The sequence below is a fragment of the Myodes glareolus genome, chromosome 18 (genome assembly GCF_982192425.1).
Source record: "Myodes glareolus chromosome 18, mMyoGla1.1, whole genome shotgun sequence".
Taxonomy (NCBI): Eukaryota; Metazoa; Chordata; class Mammalia; order Rodentia; family Cricetidae; genus Myodes; species Myodes glareolus.
The window spans coordinates 67,409,963-67,429,376 of NC_142043.1; the positions used below are offsets into that span (position 1 = coordinate 67,409,963).

The following is a 19,414-nucleotide window of genomic DNA, read 5'->3' on the forward strand; positions in this document are numbered from 1 at the left end:
CTCACAGAAGACACTCACAGGCAAGCCATAACTCTTGCTGCCCCACAGGGACAGCATCATGAAGACTATGTCAGAGACAGTTGATGTTGGGTTTGCTTTGCCAACTTGCTTGGAAATACTAGATATTTTCCTCAAATATTCCTAGGGCTTGACCCTGGACAGCACCTGTGGGGCATGCTACCACCATGCTGCACCTCAGCAGCCACATGCTAGATCTCACATTGTTCTTGGAAAAGAAGGATGAGTTGGAGTGAACTTGTTTATACATAATAAAGTATTTTAGAAATACTGTTTGTGGTTTACAGTAGTTAACGTTGCATTATGGACAGATTATGGTTGGCTTCTCCTCTTCCTACAAGCAAAAGCTGGAGCTCAGGAGGCAGCTCAGTGGGTAAAATGCACACTTCAGGGGCATGTGAAACTAACCTGATATCCCAAGCACCCACATGAAAACTGGGTGCAGAGGTGTGCTGAGTCCTGGTGCTGGAGAGGTGGAGACACCATGATCCATCCGTAGGGCTTCCAGACCAGTCCAGATAGATTGGTGAGATGCAGGGTATGTTACTAGACGCCAGCAGTGTGTGCTGTGCTGCAGACCTCTACTGGGCTGGGCTTGGTGGTGGCCATCAGAATCTGTCCTGAGATGTGGATGAGCCTTGCATCCGGAATGTCTCTCCCCATGCCTCGGGTAGGAAAAGCACTTCCCACGTGGCCTCCTGTCACAGGCCGTTTAACACATTGTTCTTGGAACTTTTGGCAGATCATCTTCTGCCACTGGTGTAGTGTTGCCTGTGGTCTGCTTATGACACACACAATCCTGCATGCAGGGAGTCTCTGTCACAACATGATTGATTTTGAAACAGCTGGTTCCTTCCTTCCTTGAAGTGATGGTAGTTAAAACTTGGGAGGAGCCAGGCAGTAGTGGTGCATGCTTTTAATTCCACCACACTTGGGAGGCAGAGAGCTAGTTCCAGGACAGGCACTAAAGCTACAAAGAAACCCTGGGGGGGGAAGGAACACACCTTGTTCCTCAAGCCCCTCTCTGCACCAGTTAATTAGCAGCTCTTTGGTATACTACTCTCCATTGGAAGGAAAATTTCATGGCTTTTTCTTTCCAGAAGACATAGAACCTCAGTTGTTAGAGAGCCAAGAGTAACCATAAATTAAACCAGTTAGAGTCACGCTGGGTGGTCTTGAGGGTCCCACAGCAGGTGGAGTTCTGAGAACGCACATCTTTATCCCTGCCCAGTGCATAAATGGGGGGGCTGTCTGAAAGTCATACTCCCTTATTACATATTCCTAGACAAGCCATGGGCCTGGGAAGGCTGCATGCACTGTGGAGAAGGCTGGGGAGGTTCTTCATCGAAAACAAGCACTGCTTGCTCTTCCTTTCCCTGTGAGTGTTTGTGTTGGTTCCAGTCTAGCTGCCTCCATGGGTCGTGGGTCGTTCTGGGCGAGTAGCTGCTGCTGGGAAGTGCTGAGTCAAGGCAGCTTGCCTTCAATTCTGTGTTCTTGCTGGTGCAGGGGAGCCTCTCACCGAAGCCCATGAGATGGAGTCTGAGAGCTCGTGCTTGGCAGAGCCACCACGGGCTGCAGCTGTGGCTGCCAAAGTAGTTGCAGCCTTCATTTGCCTACTGGAGACGTGACTGGTACAAGGGCCCGCAGGCATGTGGCATCCTGTCTTTCTAAACACCAAACAACTTGTTGGCTCTCCAGGGCTGTGCCCTTGATCAGGTTAACTCCTCTTCACGTACTGGAGAATCGTGTCTGTCGGGTGCTACTGCAGCACCTGGTGAATAGTTGATGCCCCTTCTGTGTCTGCCTTCCCTTCCTCCCCATCTATCTTCTCTGTTGGTTATGCATGCACGCGCGCGCGCGCGCGCACACACACACACACACACACACACACACACACGAGTGATATTGTCAAGCAGGTAGAGACATACCATACTTCTGTTATTCAGTACTTTCCAATGGGAGAAAAATCGTTACTTCATGTTTCCATTCTTAGTAACTCTGACCTCAGATGGTATTTTTCTTGGGATACTGGTTTTCAGCTTCTTAGCCAGATACTGTGTATCAGCTCTCAGAACCTGGAAAATGGAAGAGTCAGGTGGGGTGGGGGGAACAGACCCAACCCTCTCTCCTAGGACTTCACATCTAGCACCATTGGTAACTGGAGGGTTGTACGTCTTCCACTAGTCCCCCCTCCTGGAGCCTCCACAACGCCGACAGATTGATGGATGGCCCAGCACTTGTGTCCCCTCACACAGATCAACAGAACCAGCTTTAGAAGGGCCTGACTTACAGGGATCTGAGATTCCGGGTGTCCTGAGCAGTACCTGTCCTTGTTCAGTTACCAGTTCACCACACCTGAGGGCCAGGCACCACCCTGGGACATAAAGTTGTCATCCTGGCTCCGCTGTAGCCACAATTTTGTTAAAGAATGGCCCTAATTGTTTAAAGCACTCTGACCTTTGAAAGCTCTTTGTCCGCATTCCATCCGACTGGTGGGGGTGTCCCATTTCTTCCCGCTGTGGGTCATACTTAGATTAAGGTTCTTTGGGTGGATACCAAGCACCTGTTAGCTCCCTCTGATAGGTTTGGGGTTCTTTGGATGAACACTAAGCACAGGTTAGCTCCTTCTGACCACTCATGCGATGGCCTGGTCTCGAGTGTTCTCCATAGTGGAGTACAGAACCCTGGTGTAGCTGTCCACTAGTTACCATTGCCCTTTCAGGGCTTTGCTTTGAGCGAGTCCACCCAAGGAAAGGGGAGACATGTCAGTCATGCTTCAGCTCAGTCCTGTGGTGGTTCTGGTGCTAACTTACTGTGGAGTTTGCTCTTCCTCCTCTTTCTTTTGCGGGGAGGGTTGATTTTTCTTCAAGACAAGGTTTCTCTGTAGCACTGGCTGTCCTGGAACTCTTTCTGTAAACCGGACTGGTCTTGAGCTCAGTGATTAGCTGGCCTCTGCCTCCTGAGTGCTGGGATTAATGCTGTGTGCCACCACTGCCCAGTAGAGTTTTGTTCTTAACATAGGGATGGTGAGATGGAAGTCTTTACCTTATCCAAAGAACACAGAACAAGTGCCTTGGGGGTGGGCCAAGGATTCCAGTCCAAGGGCTGGCCAGGTGGCTCAGCAAGGAGAACACTTTGCTTGCAAGCAAGCACTCACCTGGAACTTGAGTTCCAAGGGACCCAGCGCCTGCTTCTGGCCTCCAACGGCTCCTGCTTGCATGTGGTATGCATAAGTTCATGGAGATACATACCCATAATAAATGAATCTGAAGAACAATTCCGGTCCATACTAGGCTACATAGTAGACCCTGTCTTAAGCAAAAGAAAGGACAGGGAAAGTAAGCATCTTGTACATTTGAAATGTGGTAGGAGGGACAGCTCACTGGTGCTCAGATGGGTCCTGAGCTCCACCTCCTAGCAGCTGCTGTGGGAAGATAGCAGCCGTAAGGGCGGTCAGCATGGGGCAGGTGCTGGGAAACAGCAGTTGCTGGACTTGTTTTTATTGTATTCATTTTGTGTATGTCACAGCGCGCGTGTCAGAGTCAGAGGACAGCTTGTGGGACCATGGGAAGTTCCGGGATTGAACTCAGGTCCTCGGGCTTGGCAGCATCGCCATCTACTGCATCATCCTGCAGTGGCGAGGGTTGAGAACCTGTTGTAAGGCCATGTGGAAGTTTTGCAGCCTGGCTGGAAGAAAGTGGGCATCAGCTGAACTTCCCATCACAGAGGAGCAGGTCTCTCCCACCTCTCCTCTCTGAGGCTGCTGGGATTCAGTGGGAAACTTCGCATCTGGGCTCATCCTGATCCTGATCCTAGGTCTGCTGAAGTGCTGTGTGGCCAGGGCAGTGACCCTCACACCTCTGTGAGTGGCGCTGATTGTGCTGACCAGGCGGTACTGGTGTCTTCATCACTGACTGTCTTCACTTTCTTCCAGGGGCTCCACGGGCCTTACCCCTTCGGCCAGTCTTAAACGGGTCTCAGCAAGAAGAAATGTTAACAAAAGACAGAAGGCCTGACTTTGGGGGGAGAGAGTGAGGGGTTCCTCTGGATTGCAGAGCAAGCACATCGCACGGACCCCTGGCTCAGACCCCCACCCACCCCCCAATCACGGAAGAAGAGGAAGAAAGACTAGTTTTGAGTGAGCTCAGTATGCATGTGTGAGTACTGAACTGCAGGAATGGTGTTGGCAACCAAGAAGAAATCCTCGCAGCCACCTTGGGTTTGGGTGATGACGTCAGTCTAATGAGTTGTTTGGTCATTCGGGAAGGGGAAAAAATTTAAAATGGGGGAAAATAAGCCATCTTTTTAAACAAAAATTATTTTGCCTACAGAGAGGTTGTAGTTCTGAGCACATGTTAGTCTTCCCCTCTTCCCGGTGTTTCTTTTAAGTAGGGGACGGCGTGCTCTACAGAGCAGTGCTTGCTCTGGAAGCCGTTCACAGTGTGGTGAGGCTGGTGTGGCATGTCTGGGGACTCTGCCAGTCAGGGTTGCTGGGCTCATGCTGTGCCCGCCCTCACCTGACTGCACAGTCTGACCTCGATTGTTCTTAGTGGCATCTGCCAATGAGATGCACCTTCCCTCTCTTTTCAGTCTCCTGTTGATTTACTCCTTGGACATTTGTATCTGTCAGCCTTGGGGCTTCTTAGCAGCAGCACTCTCTGAAGTCCAGACTTCCTGTGTGGCCAGCAGAAGCCTGGAAGACAGTCTGACAGGTGTCCTTTTGCACACTTGCGACAGCTGGGACTGCTTCCTCTGTGTTTCTCTTGGCAGAGGGAGTGTGGCCCTTCTTTTCTCGACTCTCTCTGGGTGTGTGCTTGTGCTTCATGCACACAGGGTTGTAACTCATCAGCAAGTGTGAACTGTGCCCTGCTTCTCTTATCACACAGCTCCCTCCCTGTGTCCCCCACATGTCCTTGTGACATTCTCATGACTTATTAGTGGAGTCCGAGCTACTACAGAATGACGATACTGCCCCAGCTGGGAGCCCCACTGCTGACCACTGCCTGAGAGGCCTCAGTCAGGTGGAAATAAAAAGACCTCCTCCGGCAGAGGTTGCTTAGTTTGGGGTGGCGAGTTGCAGCCCAGCCGGAGTACAGGCATTTGCTCTCTGGGCAGGTGCGGTGCCCACTAGTGTCCCATGAACTCCAAGTAGGTTGAAATGTGGATGTCTCCATGGGAATCTTAAACCAGGCTAGAACAGCTGACTGCCAAAGATACAAGAATATGCAAAGTCCCTCTTCTTAACCCCTCCTTCCCTAAGTTAGTGACGAGAGCCGGGGATGTGGATTTGGTATGGCTGCAGGGTCCCCTGCCTGCCTCCAGCCCTCATGTGCTCCAGGGTTGTGAGCAGAGCAGGGAGACCAGGGTGTGAGTGGCTGTAAAAGGTTCTTTAGCCTGGGTGTGGGTGCAGGCCTGCCTGCCTGCCTCTGTCTGGATGTTTGAGTTCCAAGTGTGTGGTGTTTGTTGTTCTTCATTCTCTTCTGAGACTATTGATTTTTAAACACTTGATTGTGAAAGAAAAAAGCTTGTACGAACCCCCCCCCACCTTTCCATGTCCCCAAAAAAAAAAAAAAAAAAGCTTTGTTTCGTTGGAAGTCCCTGGGCGGGTGGAGAAGGCCATGGAGAAGGTCAGTGCAGCTGGGTCTCCATTAAATTGGGGCTTCTTGGGGACCCTATTTCCTCTGCACACTTGGACCCTTGAGCCAAAGGCAGCCCCTAACAGGTGCCCAAGTCACAAATCTCAGGGGGCTTTTGTCTGAGGGCCTTCTTAGGCCCAGTCTCCTAAGGACACTGCCACCCTAAAGCACACGCATGCCCAGCCATTCCTCCTGCTTCCTGGCCTTGGAGCGGCGCATCTCCAGCTGCCCTCTTGAAATCATGAGAGGCTTCAACCCTGCCTCACTGGCTTCCCCATCTATCCCCTACTAGGTACCTTCCTTTCTCAGTTTTCCAGCAAGACATTGTGGGCCACTGTCACTGAGTGTCCTTCCCATCTTGTGCCCCTTCCTGCTTGTAGCAACCTCACCTGGAAAATGTAATGGCTCAGGTACCCTGGCTTCCTTCTCACAACCAAGTCCTGTCTGTGTATCCATGAGAGGTAGCTCATTCAGAAGGCCAGAGCAGGCGCAATCCTTGACCCATGGCTTCCCGGGTTTCACTCTTTCTGCAGCCCCTTAGAGTCTTCACGTGCACTAGGCCACCTTTCGGCAGGATCCCTGGTCTGGCACCCATGAGGTGAGGCAGACACCAGGTTTCAGGTGGTAAAGGGCCTGAGCCGAGTGGGGAAATGAGGGGTGGAGCGCGGGCTTGGGAAGAATCTCTGTGTGGAGTGAGGTGTGTATGTGTAGGTGTGTGTGCACGTGTGCATGCCTGTTTTCTTTTTGCCATGGGGACAATTGAATTTGGGGCATTTTTCTACTAAAACAGCTTCCTCTCCCTCTGTACAGACTGGCTGTAACCATAACCCAGGCACTTTTCACCAACACAGCTGGTGGCCAAGGTGGGAAGTAGACATGAGTGTAAAGACCCCCAAATTTAGCCTGAGCTCCCAGCAGGAAAGTATGAGAGGGTTGCCAGGGCTCACAAATGCAGACTAATGTGCTGTCCCCGCCCTTTCCCTGTTATCCCTTGTTTCTTTGGGTGAATGTGGGAGCAGCCTGCTGCCCCTCCCACCTGGACAGTGGTGGGTGTCTGGTGGGGCCTTGTGGTGCCTAGTAGGAGATGAAGATGAGGTTTTCCTTACCATGTAAATGAATATTTGTATGATTAAATTAACACAAAAAAACCCACCTTTCTTGTGTGTGTATGTGAGTTTTATTGCGCCCTCAGCTCCTGTTGGCCTGTGCCGCCCACAGTAGCTCTAGTGTACACTTGCAGAGGGAATTGAGCCCTGAGATCCATGTTAGTTACTACAGGATAGCACAACAGTGCCCAACAAGGGAAGGTTTTCTGTGATGGCTTCGGAGGGCTTGAGTCCTGATCATGGATGTTTAGTCTCTGGTGGGCGGTCGGATGGCCGGTGGAGACTGCTCACGCGCTGGCTGACCCAGAAACAGATGGACAGACCTGTTCCTTTCAAAGGCGCGTGCCTAATGGAGATGTTTCAGCTAGCTTGGCCCCAGTTCCTAAGGGTTCCACAACCTCCCAAAAATAGTGCCACAGCCCAGGGACAATCACTAGGTAAGAGTAATTAACAAGAAGTCAGCCTTGGGTTACACTTGTGTCTTCTGCTACCCAGTTATCAAAACAGTAGATTCCAAATTCTCTGTGTGCCATCAGAGTACCACATGGGTTGGTCAGCCAGCCGAGCACAGCCGAAGGGCAGTGCTAGAGACAGCACCTTGGCCTCCCATCTGCTTGGAAAAAAAGAAAAGCCAGGGACCAGAGCACTTCCCAATTGCACCTGGGCTTCTGGCTTCCTGGATTTAGAAGATGCATGCATCATACTTGGTTCCCATGGTGGTTAGGTATCTTTCCTAGGTGTTCCTCACTGCTCACTACTGCACAGGTTTCCAGGCTGGTCTGGAAACCTGAGAGCTAGGAACACCCTGCAGGCAGTTGGCAAATGAGCAAGGAGCCAGCTTCATGACCTTGGGACTCAAAGACTTTCAAGAGCACCTAGGCAATCAGAAAGGATTCTGTGGCCAGTGTAAAGCAGATGGTTTAATGCTGCCAAGTCTTAACTTCAGAGTTCAGAACTGGAATCTGGCTTAGAATAATCCTAGTACATGGGGAGTAGAGGCAGGAGGATCAAAAGTTCTAGATTATTCTTAACCCCATGAGACCCTATCTCAAGAAAGTTCGCTACTTGGGTTGGTTGTCGAGAGCACACTCAGAGGGAAAAGGGCTTCCTGTGTCTCACAGCTCTGGATGGGGCAGGTTGGGATCCCAGGTCCCTGGACTGAGACCCCCCAGGTGTCTATGGCATTTTCACTGAAGAGACAACTTGGAGATGCAGACCATGAGTGGGCCTTCCCCTTGCCTGCCAAAGTTGTGTGTTCAAGTGATGCTCATGAGCCTGGCTGGGGGAGAGGACTGCCTGGCTGTCCCCCCCCCCCCCGGCTGCCCAGGGAACCCTTAAACACAGACTTGGGGTGAGATAGGGCCTCACAAAGAGCTGGTCCCCTGTGCCAAGAGCTGATGCAAGACTTCCCAGGAAGCACCTCATATATTGTCCTGGGACCCCCACAAGTGTCCTCACCCGTGACAAGTGAGGACGCTGCTTCCTCCCAGGTGCCTACAGCTATTTGCTCTCTGCAGGGGAGGGACCCCACCCTGTCACCTGGGTCATCATCCCCAACACCCCTGCTCCTGAACAGCTATTTGCTTGGCAGAATCTGTTTATCTTTGGGGCTGTAACCTGTCAAGAAGTCACTGGGCCCTGGGAGAAAGGAGTAAGTTCAGTGGTAGCTCCTGGCCTGAGACATTCCCACGCGGGCTAGGTGACAGGGAGGGGGCTCTCAGCTGAGTCTGGGAGATGGGGGGGCAGCTACAGTGGTCGGGGACCCAGCCCTCCTGACAAAACAAGCAATTGTGCCACCTCCCTGCCCAGTTCCTGTTGTTCTTGGGCTCCCGCTCTGTTCCTGAGAAGGCCCATCCCTCACCTGGCCTCTGTGACCCAACCATTTCCCAGAGATCACCTGGAGTCCAGCCTTGACCAGCTGAGCGAGTAAGAGAGCAAGCTCTGAAGGCTCCCATGACAGCCTCAGGTCCCCAAGTGGGAAGGGGGCAGACAAGACTGTTCAAGAAACAGGGATTGAATTCAAGTCCCCTGGAAGAGCAGTGAGTGCTCTGAACCATTTAGCCGTCTCTCCAGCCCACGTTACAATTCTTAACAGTAGCAAAATTACAGTTATGAAGTAGCAACAAAGCTAGGCAGTGCTGATGCATGCCTTTAGTCCAGCATTCAGGAGTCAGAGGCCAGTGAATCTCAATTTGAGGTCTACAGAGCGAATTTCAGGATAGCCAAGGCTACACAGAGAAACCCTATCTTAAAAACAAACAGCCAGGTGGTAGTGGCACAAGCCTTTAATTCCAGCACTTGGGAGGCAGAGGTAGGTGAATCTCTGAGTTTGAGGCTAGCCTGATCTACAGAGTGAGTTCCAGTACAGCCAGGGCTATACAGAGAAACTCTGTCTTGAAAAACAAAACAAATAAACCAGTAACAACAAAAATAGTACTGTAAATATCTGATATGTGACCACTGAAATGGTTGTATCCCACAGGTTGAGAAACACTATCCATAGATGGCTATGAACCTGCATATTTATATCTATCTGTGAGGAGGAAGTCGGAGAGCTCTGAACCGTGGGACCAGCTGAGGTCATAACAGGATGATATGGATGCTCATTTATCACATGCCTCTTGAAGCCCTTTCCCGGACACTAGTGGCAGCTAGCCTTGTCCCTGTCCTGGTGTCCCAGCCACTGGCTGTATTCTCAGCAGGTTGGATGGGGGTGTTGCTGTCCAGTCCAGGGATGTACCCTTCTTAGGAACTGCCGAAGATGGCTGGAAGTGTGAGAGGGGCCCATGGGGCCATGTTTACCTGCCCCAGTGATCAAAGCACCCACGATCCCTGAGCCACTAGACAGTCACAGTCCACAGGAGAGGACAGGAGCTGAACAGTGAGATGTTTACCAACAGGTGGAGGAGTGGGAAGCAGAGTGAGCTGTCCAGCGTTAGGCCACCCTCCTGGTACAGGGCATGCCATGCCAGGCATGTGGCTCGGCCTCTGCTCCGACCAGGCCTCCCTTGCAAGCATGACCCCACGCTCCCACTCCTCCAGGGCCTCTGCTCTCAGCTCCCAGGCAGCAGGACTCTGAGCACTGCTGAGTGACAGGGGTTGGGGTCAGATGCTGACACCAAGCCTTGTGTCTAATCTGTAAACAGGGACAGCTCCAAAATCCAGAAGTATCACAAGAATAAAAACAGCTGGCTTTGTTGCCTGGCACTTGACCAAGTATTAATCTGAGTGACCACTGTTGAAACACTGGGTATTTCAGATTGGACCCTGCTCAGCATCTCATCCCTCTCTCCCTCCCTCCCTCCCCTCTTTCTAAGCCACAGTTCTTATTGTCAATAGACTATGCACCTTTCTTGGTGGAGGGTGGGAATGCCCCAAAAAAGCCTTGGATGTCCTCCCATCTTTGAGAAGTGACTTTCCTAGAGAGGGATGCAGCTGCCTACAGTGGACCCCGTGGGTGCTGGCTGAGGTAGTGTACGGAGAAGACCAGAGCCTTCCCTCTGTGGTACTGGCCTGTTTTCTCAGAGCAGACACTGCCCAGTCCTGTTCAGATAACCTAGTTCAGATATCGGGCACCACCGTCAAGGGCTCCTGGGGAAGGGTAGAGGCCCCAGATATGTCTCAGGTGAGAATGACAGACTGGACACCTCTGCGTGGGAACTGGTTGGACCACTGTGCTTCACCACTTCCGGGGGTGGGATCCAGGGGCTGACACATCTGTATCAGGTGTCCACAGGAGCAGTACCAGATCCCAAGCTCTGCCTGGATGCCACAGCCAAAAGGGCACCATGCAGCAGCCAGCCCCACACATACATGCCTGCCTTCTCCCACCACTGAAGGCTGAGCACTGTCTACCAGGGCCCTGTGCCCAGGATGAAGGCTTGGGGCTGCAGCAATTCTGAGGAGATGGTGGCTTTGGAGCCATAGCTAATTTAGCAGGAATTCCATGGTGAGCTCCTGTCCAGTCCCTCCTCTCTCCATGGGTCCTCCAGGGCTAGAAATACCCTTGCGGGGGTGGGGTCAGCACCTGTGGGGACTTAGGTGCATTAAAGAGTGGACCCGGAAAGAGTTTCTGTGGAACTTACCTGCCTCCAGCACCATGGCAGGGTCAGTGTCAGCCTCTGCCACCCAGACTCCCTTCCTGACAACAGAGCCAGTGGGGAATGCCAAGGCCTCCAGGGAAGAAGAATCAGCAGTTGCTTGGGAAGGAAGCACCGTCTCTAGCTGACTCAGATCTCTTAGCCAAGCTACAGGGTTGCTGTGGAGGGGGGGGCCCTCGGGGAGGCAGCCTGGCTTCTCAGGTTCTCAGGACGGGTTTGCGTGGAGCAGGCGCGATTCCCATGTTTGAGAAGTTGCAGCTGTTGGATGAGACCCCCCGGGTAGGGGGCAGGGGAGCAGTGGCTACCTGCTTCCAGCCAGCACCTGTGTCCCTCAGTGAAGAACACCAGGTCTCCAGGGTTAGGGACTGTGCTGTAGAACATGCAGAGACCTTCACACACACACACACACACACACACACACCACTCAAGTGTGGACTCAGCACACATACAGTTCTGTGCCCTGATTCCATAAGAATGGACAGCACAAGCAATGTCCATGTCACCCTTACACACATGTGCACACTCACACACCAGACATCTCATGTGTGGCACTCATGCCACAGGTCGGTATGTGAGCCAGGAACTTAAAAACACATGCACACAGACAGAGACACAGGGACATGGGTCATCGTTGATACAGGAATGCCCACTTTATTGTGCTCAGGGGCAGCTTATGTAGGGCTCTGGCCACACCCCAGCTCACAGGATCTTTCAGCCACAGGCCCACCAGAAATCACTCCCCTGTCGTCAGGGTCTTGTGCTCAGATGCTCCCTCGGCCCCACAACCTCCAGTAAACAATGATTTTGGGAATTTGGGCATAGTTCTCTCTCCAGACCACTTTCTGCTGACTGTTGGGTGGGTGAAGTTTCTTTGGAGGTTTTCACAGCGACATTTCAGGGGGTCTTGATCCATCAAACCACGTTAGCCTTAAATGATTCCACAGGTTCTCATCTTCTGTGGAAACAAAAGCAGAACCTCTTTTCCAAAGCAACATATCCTTAGACCCATATTTTAAAGTCCAGATACCTTTTTTAGCAGTTCCCAAACTCAAATGTCTTTCTCCAGTCAAAAAAAAGAAAAAAGAAAAAGAAAGAAAACACAATATACATAATCCAAATTCTCTGTGCTCATTCCATCTTTTTGTGGCTTATAACCTGACTGTCTATACTCTGTCTCTTTCCTCTGTGACTTACTCAAACACACATAACACGCATACCCATCTTTAATCCACCCTCACCATTCCTGAGGGCGATCTCACTGAGGGCCTCCACTTGTAAAACGACACCAGTTCTGTTCCACACTCTACTCACTATGTGCTACGGGAACTAGGCTGAACACACACAGACAGAGAGCTCTGGCTTCAGGGATGTCCCCGTGGCCCCGTCTGTCTGCCTGTCTCTGTCTGTAGCGCTTAGCCAGTAGAGCAGGGAACGGAACCAGTGTAGTTTTATACTCATGTCAACACGTGTCCACACCAAGGCTCACACTCTGGTCTGGGGAATGTAATGGTAAGGCACTTGCCTAGTATCTGTGATGCCCAGATTCAGACCCTAGTACTGCAGAAGAGAAAAGCCAACATTGTTCAGCTAAGGCAGTAGATGTAGTACAAGGCATGGTGGCACATGCCTGTAATTGCAGCTCTTGGGAGGTGGAAGCAGTAGAATCGGGTGTTAAAAGCCATCCACGGTAGCCGGGCAGTGGTGGCATGCACCTTTAATCCCAGCACTCGGGAGGCAGAGGCAGGCAGATCTCTGTAAATTCGAGGCCAGCTTAGTCTAATCTAGGACAGCTAGGACTGTTACACAGAGAAACCATGTCTGGAAAAGCTTAAAAAAAAATTCACATGTGAGCCACAGGAGACCCTATCTCCAAAATAATCATAGTCATAACCATAGTAGTAATATAAAAGATAAAAGCCCACATTCATATCACACACATAGGCTTCATTGCCGACCATTTCACTTTCCCTATAATCCAGGCGTTTCTGAATTCCGCTTTATAGAACAACCTCTGATGGCTAAATTTGTTGCTAACATGTCACATATCAAGAACACAAAGCTGCCGCTTTAGCTTGCTGTGCTCTCTCCTGTGCACATGGGAGAGCATCGCCCAAGGAAAGATATGGACATGGCCCAGTACCCCCAACAGCTCCCAAATGTGCCTTCCTAGGGGAGCCCACAAGAGGAGTCTCTGTTCAGGAAAGGTAAATGTCTCGTGTAATATTGGGGGAGACTTTAATTTTTTACCTCTTTTAAATGAATTTGGTGTTTTGTCTACATGTGTGTGTGTTGGATTTCCTGGAAATGGAGTTACAGACAGTTCTGAGCTGCCATGTGGGTGCTGGGAATTGAACCCGGGTCCTGTGGAAGAGCAGCCAGGGCTCTTAACCCCTGAGCCATCTCTCCAGTCAAGGACTAACCTAGAAGCTCTCTGATTGCAAACTGCCACATCACACAGTATCTCCTGGATGGTCCTACAACTGCCCTCACCCTGAGAATGAGCCATGCTAAGGGTCAGAGGATAGCCTGGTTCTTACCGAGAAAGTACCACAGACTGTGTGGAGCCGTTGTCAACCACTGTCAGTCGCGTGGGAATGGATGGCCTCAAGGCTTATCTCAAACTCCTTTTAGGAGGACTGCCTGAGTCCTCACCCAACACCACCTATAGCTGCCCCCTTGGCCAGGTCTTGGTTGCCCAAGGACTACAGAGGAAGGCTCGGAGGAAATCTGGAGTCTTCCTGTAAGAAAGAGGGGGAGGAGCTGGAGGGCTCAGCAGCTAAGAGCACACACTGCTCTTACAAAGGACCCGAGTTCGATTCCCAGTGCCCTCAACGACCCATGACTCCAGCTCCAGGAGATCTAATACCTCTGAAATCTGCTCCCACTTACACACACACACACTTAGAAAAATAAATAAATAATAAAATGCACCTTGAAAGAAAGAAGGTGAGAGCAGAATAATTTAGGGAGGCTCCTCCTAACTCTCCACATGCGCTGCCCTCCTGTCTGGGCACTGCTTCCTCTGCGGGATCCCCTCCCTCTCCCACACTCCAGCTAGGTGTAGGTCCCCTAGCAAAATCCTGAGCCTTCTCAGCTTCAGTGTTGCTCAGGGAGGGTGAGTAAGAGTCCAGCCAAGCCTGCCCTCGGTGTCCAGTAGGAGGAAGGGCAGGCTTGGCTGGACTCCAGGCACGCTCAGCAGGGACCCAGAGCTGCTGGACACTCCAGGGTTCTGATGTGAGGGGCAACCGTCCCCAATCCCGAGACCCTGCAGGGAGCCTCCTGGCCCTGCACCTGGCCCCTCCCCAGTGTCCAAGTGTGGACAGGGACATCTTCACACAGGCCCAAGAGAGGATGTCCTCACGTGCTGGGCACAGCTTGAAATGAAATCAGCAGGAGAGATCCGACATCCGGCCCTGGAGCCATGTGGTTGCTGAGCTCTTGGGAGAGGCCAACATCCCAGGGCCCAGACCCAGAAGGGCGACTGTGGGAGAAAGCTTCAAGGTAGGGTTCAGATGCTGCTGAGGTAGCCCTGGAGGCTAGCCCAGACTGGAGGAAGGTCTATGGACAGTAGAGAAGACTCCGGACGACTGCTGGGTCCTGGGCGGTGCCCCTCCCCCACTCTTTTTCCTTTCAGGCTTGGACCCTGGTTCTGGGTCCTTGAACTCCAAGGAGCAGCAGAAGGCAGTCTCCAGGGTCAGCTCTCCTGGAAGGTGCTCAGCTTTGTACCACAGTGCCAGGTGGGATGGGTAACCCTTTCACTGCCAGGACCAGGACTCATTGTCTTAGTCCTTGTTAGAAAAATCTGTTCCTAAGGGCTCTGCTGCCTTTGCCCTGGTGTCTCTGGTGTCTCTGAGACTCAGGGGGAAGGTAAGGGGTGTCTGGCTGCATTGTGTGGGAGTACTGATGTCACCATTGTGAGGAAGTAACAGCCAGGAGGACTGGTGACAGCTTCCCCTCAGTTCCCTCAGCTTCACCCGGCTGTGCCTCAGACAGAATTAGCCCACGGAAGGCTGGGGTTCAGAGGACAGGAGGCGCATCCACCACCTCTGGGAGCTGAGGGGAGCTGGCCATGTGACTTCATGGTCATGTGACTTGGTTAGTAGAGTGCTCACCTAGAACCACGTAAACTGGGCACGGTGGCACCTGCCAGTAATCCCAGACTGAAAGATAGAGATGGGAGGGTCAGGAGCTGATGGCCATTCTTAATTGCGTAGTGAGTGTGAGGTCAACCTGAGCTACGTAAGATCCGGGCTGGAGAGCTGGCTCAGTAGGTGACCGCTTGTTGGTGAAGCGGAGGACCCTCTAGGGTGCAGAGACCGGTGAGCCAGTCTAACTGAACTGTTAAGGTCCAGGTTAAAGGTGACTCTGTCTCAAAAAGTAGGATGAAGAACAACGGAGGAAGACACCACCCAACATTGACCTGTGACCCGCACATGTATGCACCAGGGAGGTGGAAGCAGGTGGAACTCAGGGCTCGCTGGCCTGAGGAACACCCTTGACCTCTGACTCCGTGAAAGCCCCCACACAGAGAGAAGGTATCAATTCTTCCCACTTTACAGTATGGGAAACTGAGACCCAGGGAGGTCAAGGCCTTGCCCCAGGTTTGAGTAGCTGGACCAATTCTGTTCCACCTTTGCCAAGGGCCCCTGGCTCCAACGTCACTCGTACCTGTACAAGTGTGACCTGGCGCTAGTCACTGGTCATCTGGACCTCTGGGCTGGACCCCCACTCACCCAGCCCCTCCCTGTTCTGGGGCCAGGCAACAGCTGGGGGGCAGGTCCTCACCGTGTCACAGGTCCCCCTCTGCCCTGGCCTTGCGCCAGTCAGACCCGCCCATGCTACATCTCCCAGATGGCACCATAAAGCCATCTCAGTACCTGGGCCCTGAGAGCAAACAGCCCCTCCTAGGAGGCCTCACCCAGTAGAGACCACATCGGTAGCTCTCCTGGTGTGAGGTGAGGGTGCAGGACATGCGTCAGGCCTGGGTGGGGCGGGGGACGCTGGAGTGCCTCCTCTCCCTCCTCTTCTGAAGACAGCCACCAGCCCACCTCCCATCAGTCCTCGGGCCTTGGGCCAGTTCACCTGTAAGCTTTCTCAAAGCCTGCTTGAGAAGGTCCAGTGCAGACCCCGCCAGCCGGTCCCCACTCCTGCAGTGTGGGCGGGGAGCATGTACCAGCCAGGGGGCGCTGGCAAGCTGAGGGTCCCCCTGAGCCAAATATCTCTTTGAAGGCCTTGCCTAAGAACCCGAGTCCCAGTTTTCCAACCTGGGCAGAGAGGCAGGGAGGCAGGCAGTGAAGAGTGCCAGCTCACAGGGCATCTGGACCATGGCCGTGTCCTCAGCCCCACCCCACCCCTGCCGACCTGCGGTCAGTCACAGACTAGGCTTCCATCTTCTCTCAGATAGCCTGTTTGTTACACCCTAGGCCAGAGACTCGGTTCAGTCATCTCCCTGTCCTGACTGCAGAAGGGGAAACATACATGGGGAGCCCGAGATCTCACCCTACACTTCCTGCCTGGCTCATCTGCCTCAGTTTTCTGACCTGCATAATGAGGTGGCACCAGCCACGTGGGGTCAAAGTGAGGTCAGGGTCCACCTAGGACGAGCCTTGCCGAGGAAAAGGCTGCTGGCACTCGGCACCACTGCCAACCTTGGCCGTGGAAGATGGTACCAGGGGGGCCTCAGGATTCCAGCCAGCTGTGGGCTTCCCTGGGCAGGGTGAGAGGTAGCGGGGGCTGAAGAGAGCGCCTCTGTGCTTGAAGATGGCATCCCTGGAGGAGAGGCAGAGGCATGGTGGGTGGACTTGATCGTCATCTACCCTGGGTGGGGCCATGGCCATTGTTTGCCCTCTCTGGGTCTCAGCTTTTCTGTCTGTGAGTGACAGAGATCTTCCTTACAGGGCAGAGTGGAAACGAACACACATGTAAGAAAGATGTTGCTGGGGTGTCCCCTGAAGATTCCACTGAGACAGCCAAGGACTTCCCGGGATGAGAGGGTCTGTGGACATGTCCAGGAGAGCCAACCAAGGGCAGGTGACTGTTTAATTCAACCTTACAGCTTCCATGCCTCATTAGTGTGTTGGTTTATTTTTATTTGGGGGGGTGGGGTCATGCTGTGTTGCCCAGGCTAACCTTGAACTCACGGACTCTCCAGATCCTCCTGCCTCAGCCTCCCAGATTCAGGTACTACAACTGTGTCTGAACCCTCCTGGCTTTTTTAGAAGATCAGGCTGAGGCCCAGTGAGGGCAAGGAACTTAGAGTGTATTGCACAGCAAGTCAGAGGAAGAGTCGGGTCTTGAACCCACTGGTCCAGGTTCTGAGCCCATTCCCAGTGAAGGTGGCCCAGAGAGAATCTTCATCTGGCCCTGGCTGGCACCTCATGGACTGCGGACTTCCTCCATGCCTGGGACCATGTGACTAAGCAGGCCTACACCCGCATCCACACTGTTGCTGTCTGCAATGTTGCCTCCCCCTGCTACCTGCCTCAGTTTGCATGTCTCGAAAATGGCCTGGAAGGTAATCCAAGCCTCGTAGCCATGCCATACATTCGCTATTGCTTATGTGTTAGTGGTAACACGTTTAATCCCAGCACTCAACACGTTTAATCCCAGCACTTGGGAGGCAGAGGTAAGTGGATCTCTGACTCTGAGGCCAGCCTGGTGTAAATACCCAGTTCTAGGCTGGCCAGGACTACGCACTGAGTTGTGCCTACTCCAAAATATGTTTCTCCCTCCCCTTATAAGGTGGGCACTGTTAACGCTACACCCAAGGCCAGGTAAGTGGCCTCTCCCCTCTCCCGGTCAGAGCCACTCCCCACACCACAGGGCTCCTGCCCCCCTTCAGCCCTCACTGCCCCTACAGTCCTGGCATCCTCACGGGCTGTACCCAGTGACCCTCAGTCACTGGTGCTGGTTTGGGCTCCCAGGAGCTCTGAAGGCCTGAATGGGTAAGCCAGGGAGCGGGCAACAGGGAAGCTGGCGGGTGTGGGTCTCCTTGCCCGCTGGGCAGTGATACCCGAGATGCTGGGTGGGTCCCGCTTCCTGAAGCAGCTGCCAAGTGTGTAATAGACAGGACAAGGCTTCTCTGATGTGACACAGGAGCCTTGACAGGGGCAGAATAGAACAAGGATTACTAGTGGACTGGGGTAGCAACCTGGCTGCTCGGTCAAGAGGCTGAGAGAGAGAGAGAACTCCCTGGCCACCTCTGGCCCTGTGGCCCCTTGATCAGCCCCCCAGGTGCAGGCAGACCTTGGACTGATTGTCTGCACTTCCTGGTTGTTTGTCTCTGGGTCGGTTGCTAAGCATCTCTGTCCTTCATTTTCTCATCTATTCCACAGAGTTAAGTGTCAAAGTGAGGTTGTATAGGACAGGATCAGTCCACAGTGACCAGAAGGAGTCCATACATTTAACTGGTGTGTGGTCTCCAAGGCTCAGAAACCAGGAGGTTCTCTGAACTGAGCTGCACAGCCAGGAGGGTCCCAGCACAGCTGCAGCAAAGCATCAGGTTTTACCCAGGGCCCTGGAGCCAGGCCCCCTGGACTCACATTTCAGCCCCACCACTCCCGACCTCAGTGTCTCCTGTGTAAGACAGATTACAGTAGTTCCCCTGCCTCAGAGAGCTGCTGGGAGGGCTCCGACGCACCTGGATGAGTGCCTGGGAAGCCTAGAAGTCAGTGCTGTGTGGCTCTGAGCATGCTCTCTCCCTCTCTGGGCCTCCTCCATAGCCTTACCTATGGATGAGTCATCAGGCCAGCCCCACCGGTGGCTCCTTCCAGCTCTGTGGTCTGTAGTTCTGGGGAGTTACTACAAGCGCCCCCCTTTTGATGGTTCCCCACACCTGGGGCTCTCGCCTAGCCCCTCTCCCCTTCTTTTCCCTCCTTGAGTTGGGGATCGGCACAGCACCTGAAGGAGCAGGTGAGGCCTGTGGGGAGAGGAGGGGCATGGGCTCCTCCTACCAGCTTCTCACTGAGTGAGCCACCCACTAAGACCCTCTACTGGACAGCTAGGCTGGTGCCTTCAGAGGCAAGAAAGAGGACAACAGGATCATGACTGAGGCCCTGACAGCATGAGCGACTTGGGGCCGACCTCTCCTGAGCCTGTCTCGGAGGCTGAGCACAGGACCAGACATTCGACATCTCCTCTTGAGCTAGTGATGACGTTTCCTTCCCAGGGACCTGACTCAGTGTCCTGTCCCTACACCTGAAAGGACTTGAGTCACATCAGGGGAGTCCCAGGGTACGGTAAGAGGTGAGAACCCCATACCCGGAAGCACCCTGCCCTGACCCTCCTTTTCCTGCACACCTGTGGCCCTGGCCACACGGGCAGGTCTCACCACAACTGCAGGGAGAAGCTTGTCCCACAGCCCTGTCCAGAGGAAAGCCCACACCTGTCTTTAGCACTCGCTTCCCGCTTTCCCACTGACAAAACCTGTCCATCCACACTGTCCAGTAATCTGTCCATCTGTCTGCCCATTCACCAGCTCACCCTTCCGCACATCCACTGTTCACCTACCCATCTACTTCTCCATCCATCTACCATCCTCACCCCATCCAGCCAT

At 53.1% G+C, this 19,414-nt stretch overlaps 1 protein-coding gene across 2 annotated transcripts in view; it reads left to right on the plus strand.

The window, feature by feature from the left end:
* The window catches only part of Ilrun (inflammation and lipid regulator with UBA-like and NBR1-like domains), an 81,289-nt gene extending 74,483 nt beyond the window's left edge, over window positions 1-6,806 (plus strand). For both annotated transcript variants that reach the window (XM_048451177.3, XM_048451175.3), the window contains exon 5: window positions 3,953-6,806. In XM_048451177.3, the coding sequence (XP_048307134.1) occupies window positions 3,953-3,988 (36 nt within the window). In that variant the 3' untranslated portion in view covers window positions 3,989-6,806. The remainder of the gene's footprint in view (window positions 1-3,952) is intronic.
* Window positions 6,807-19,414: the final 12,608 nt, after the last annotated feature.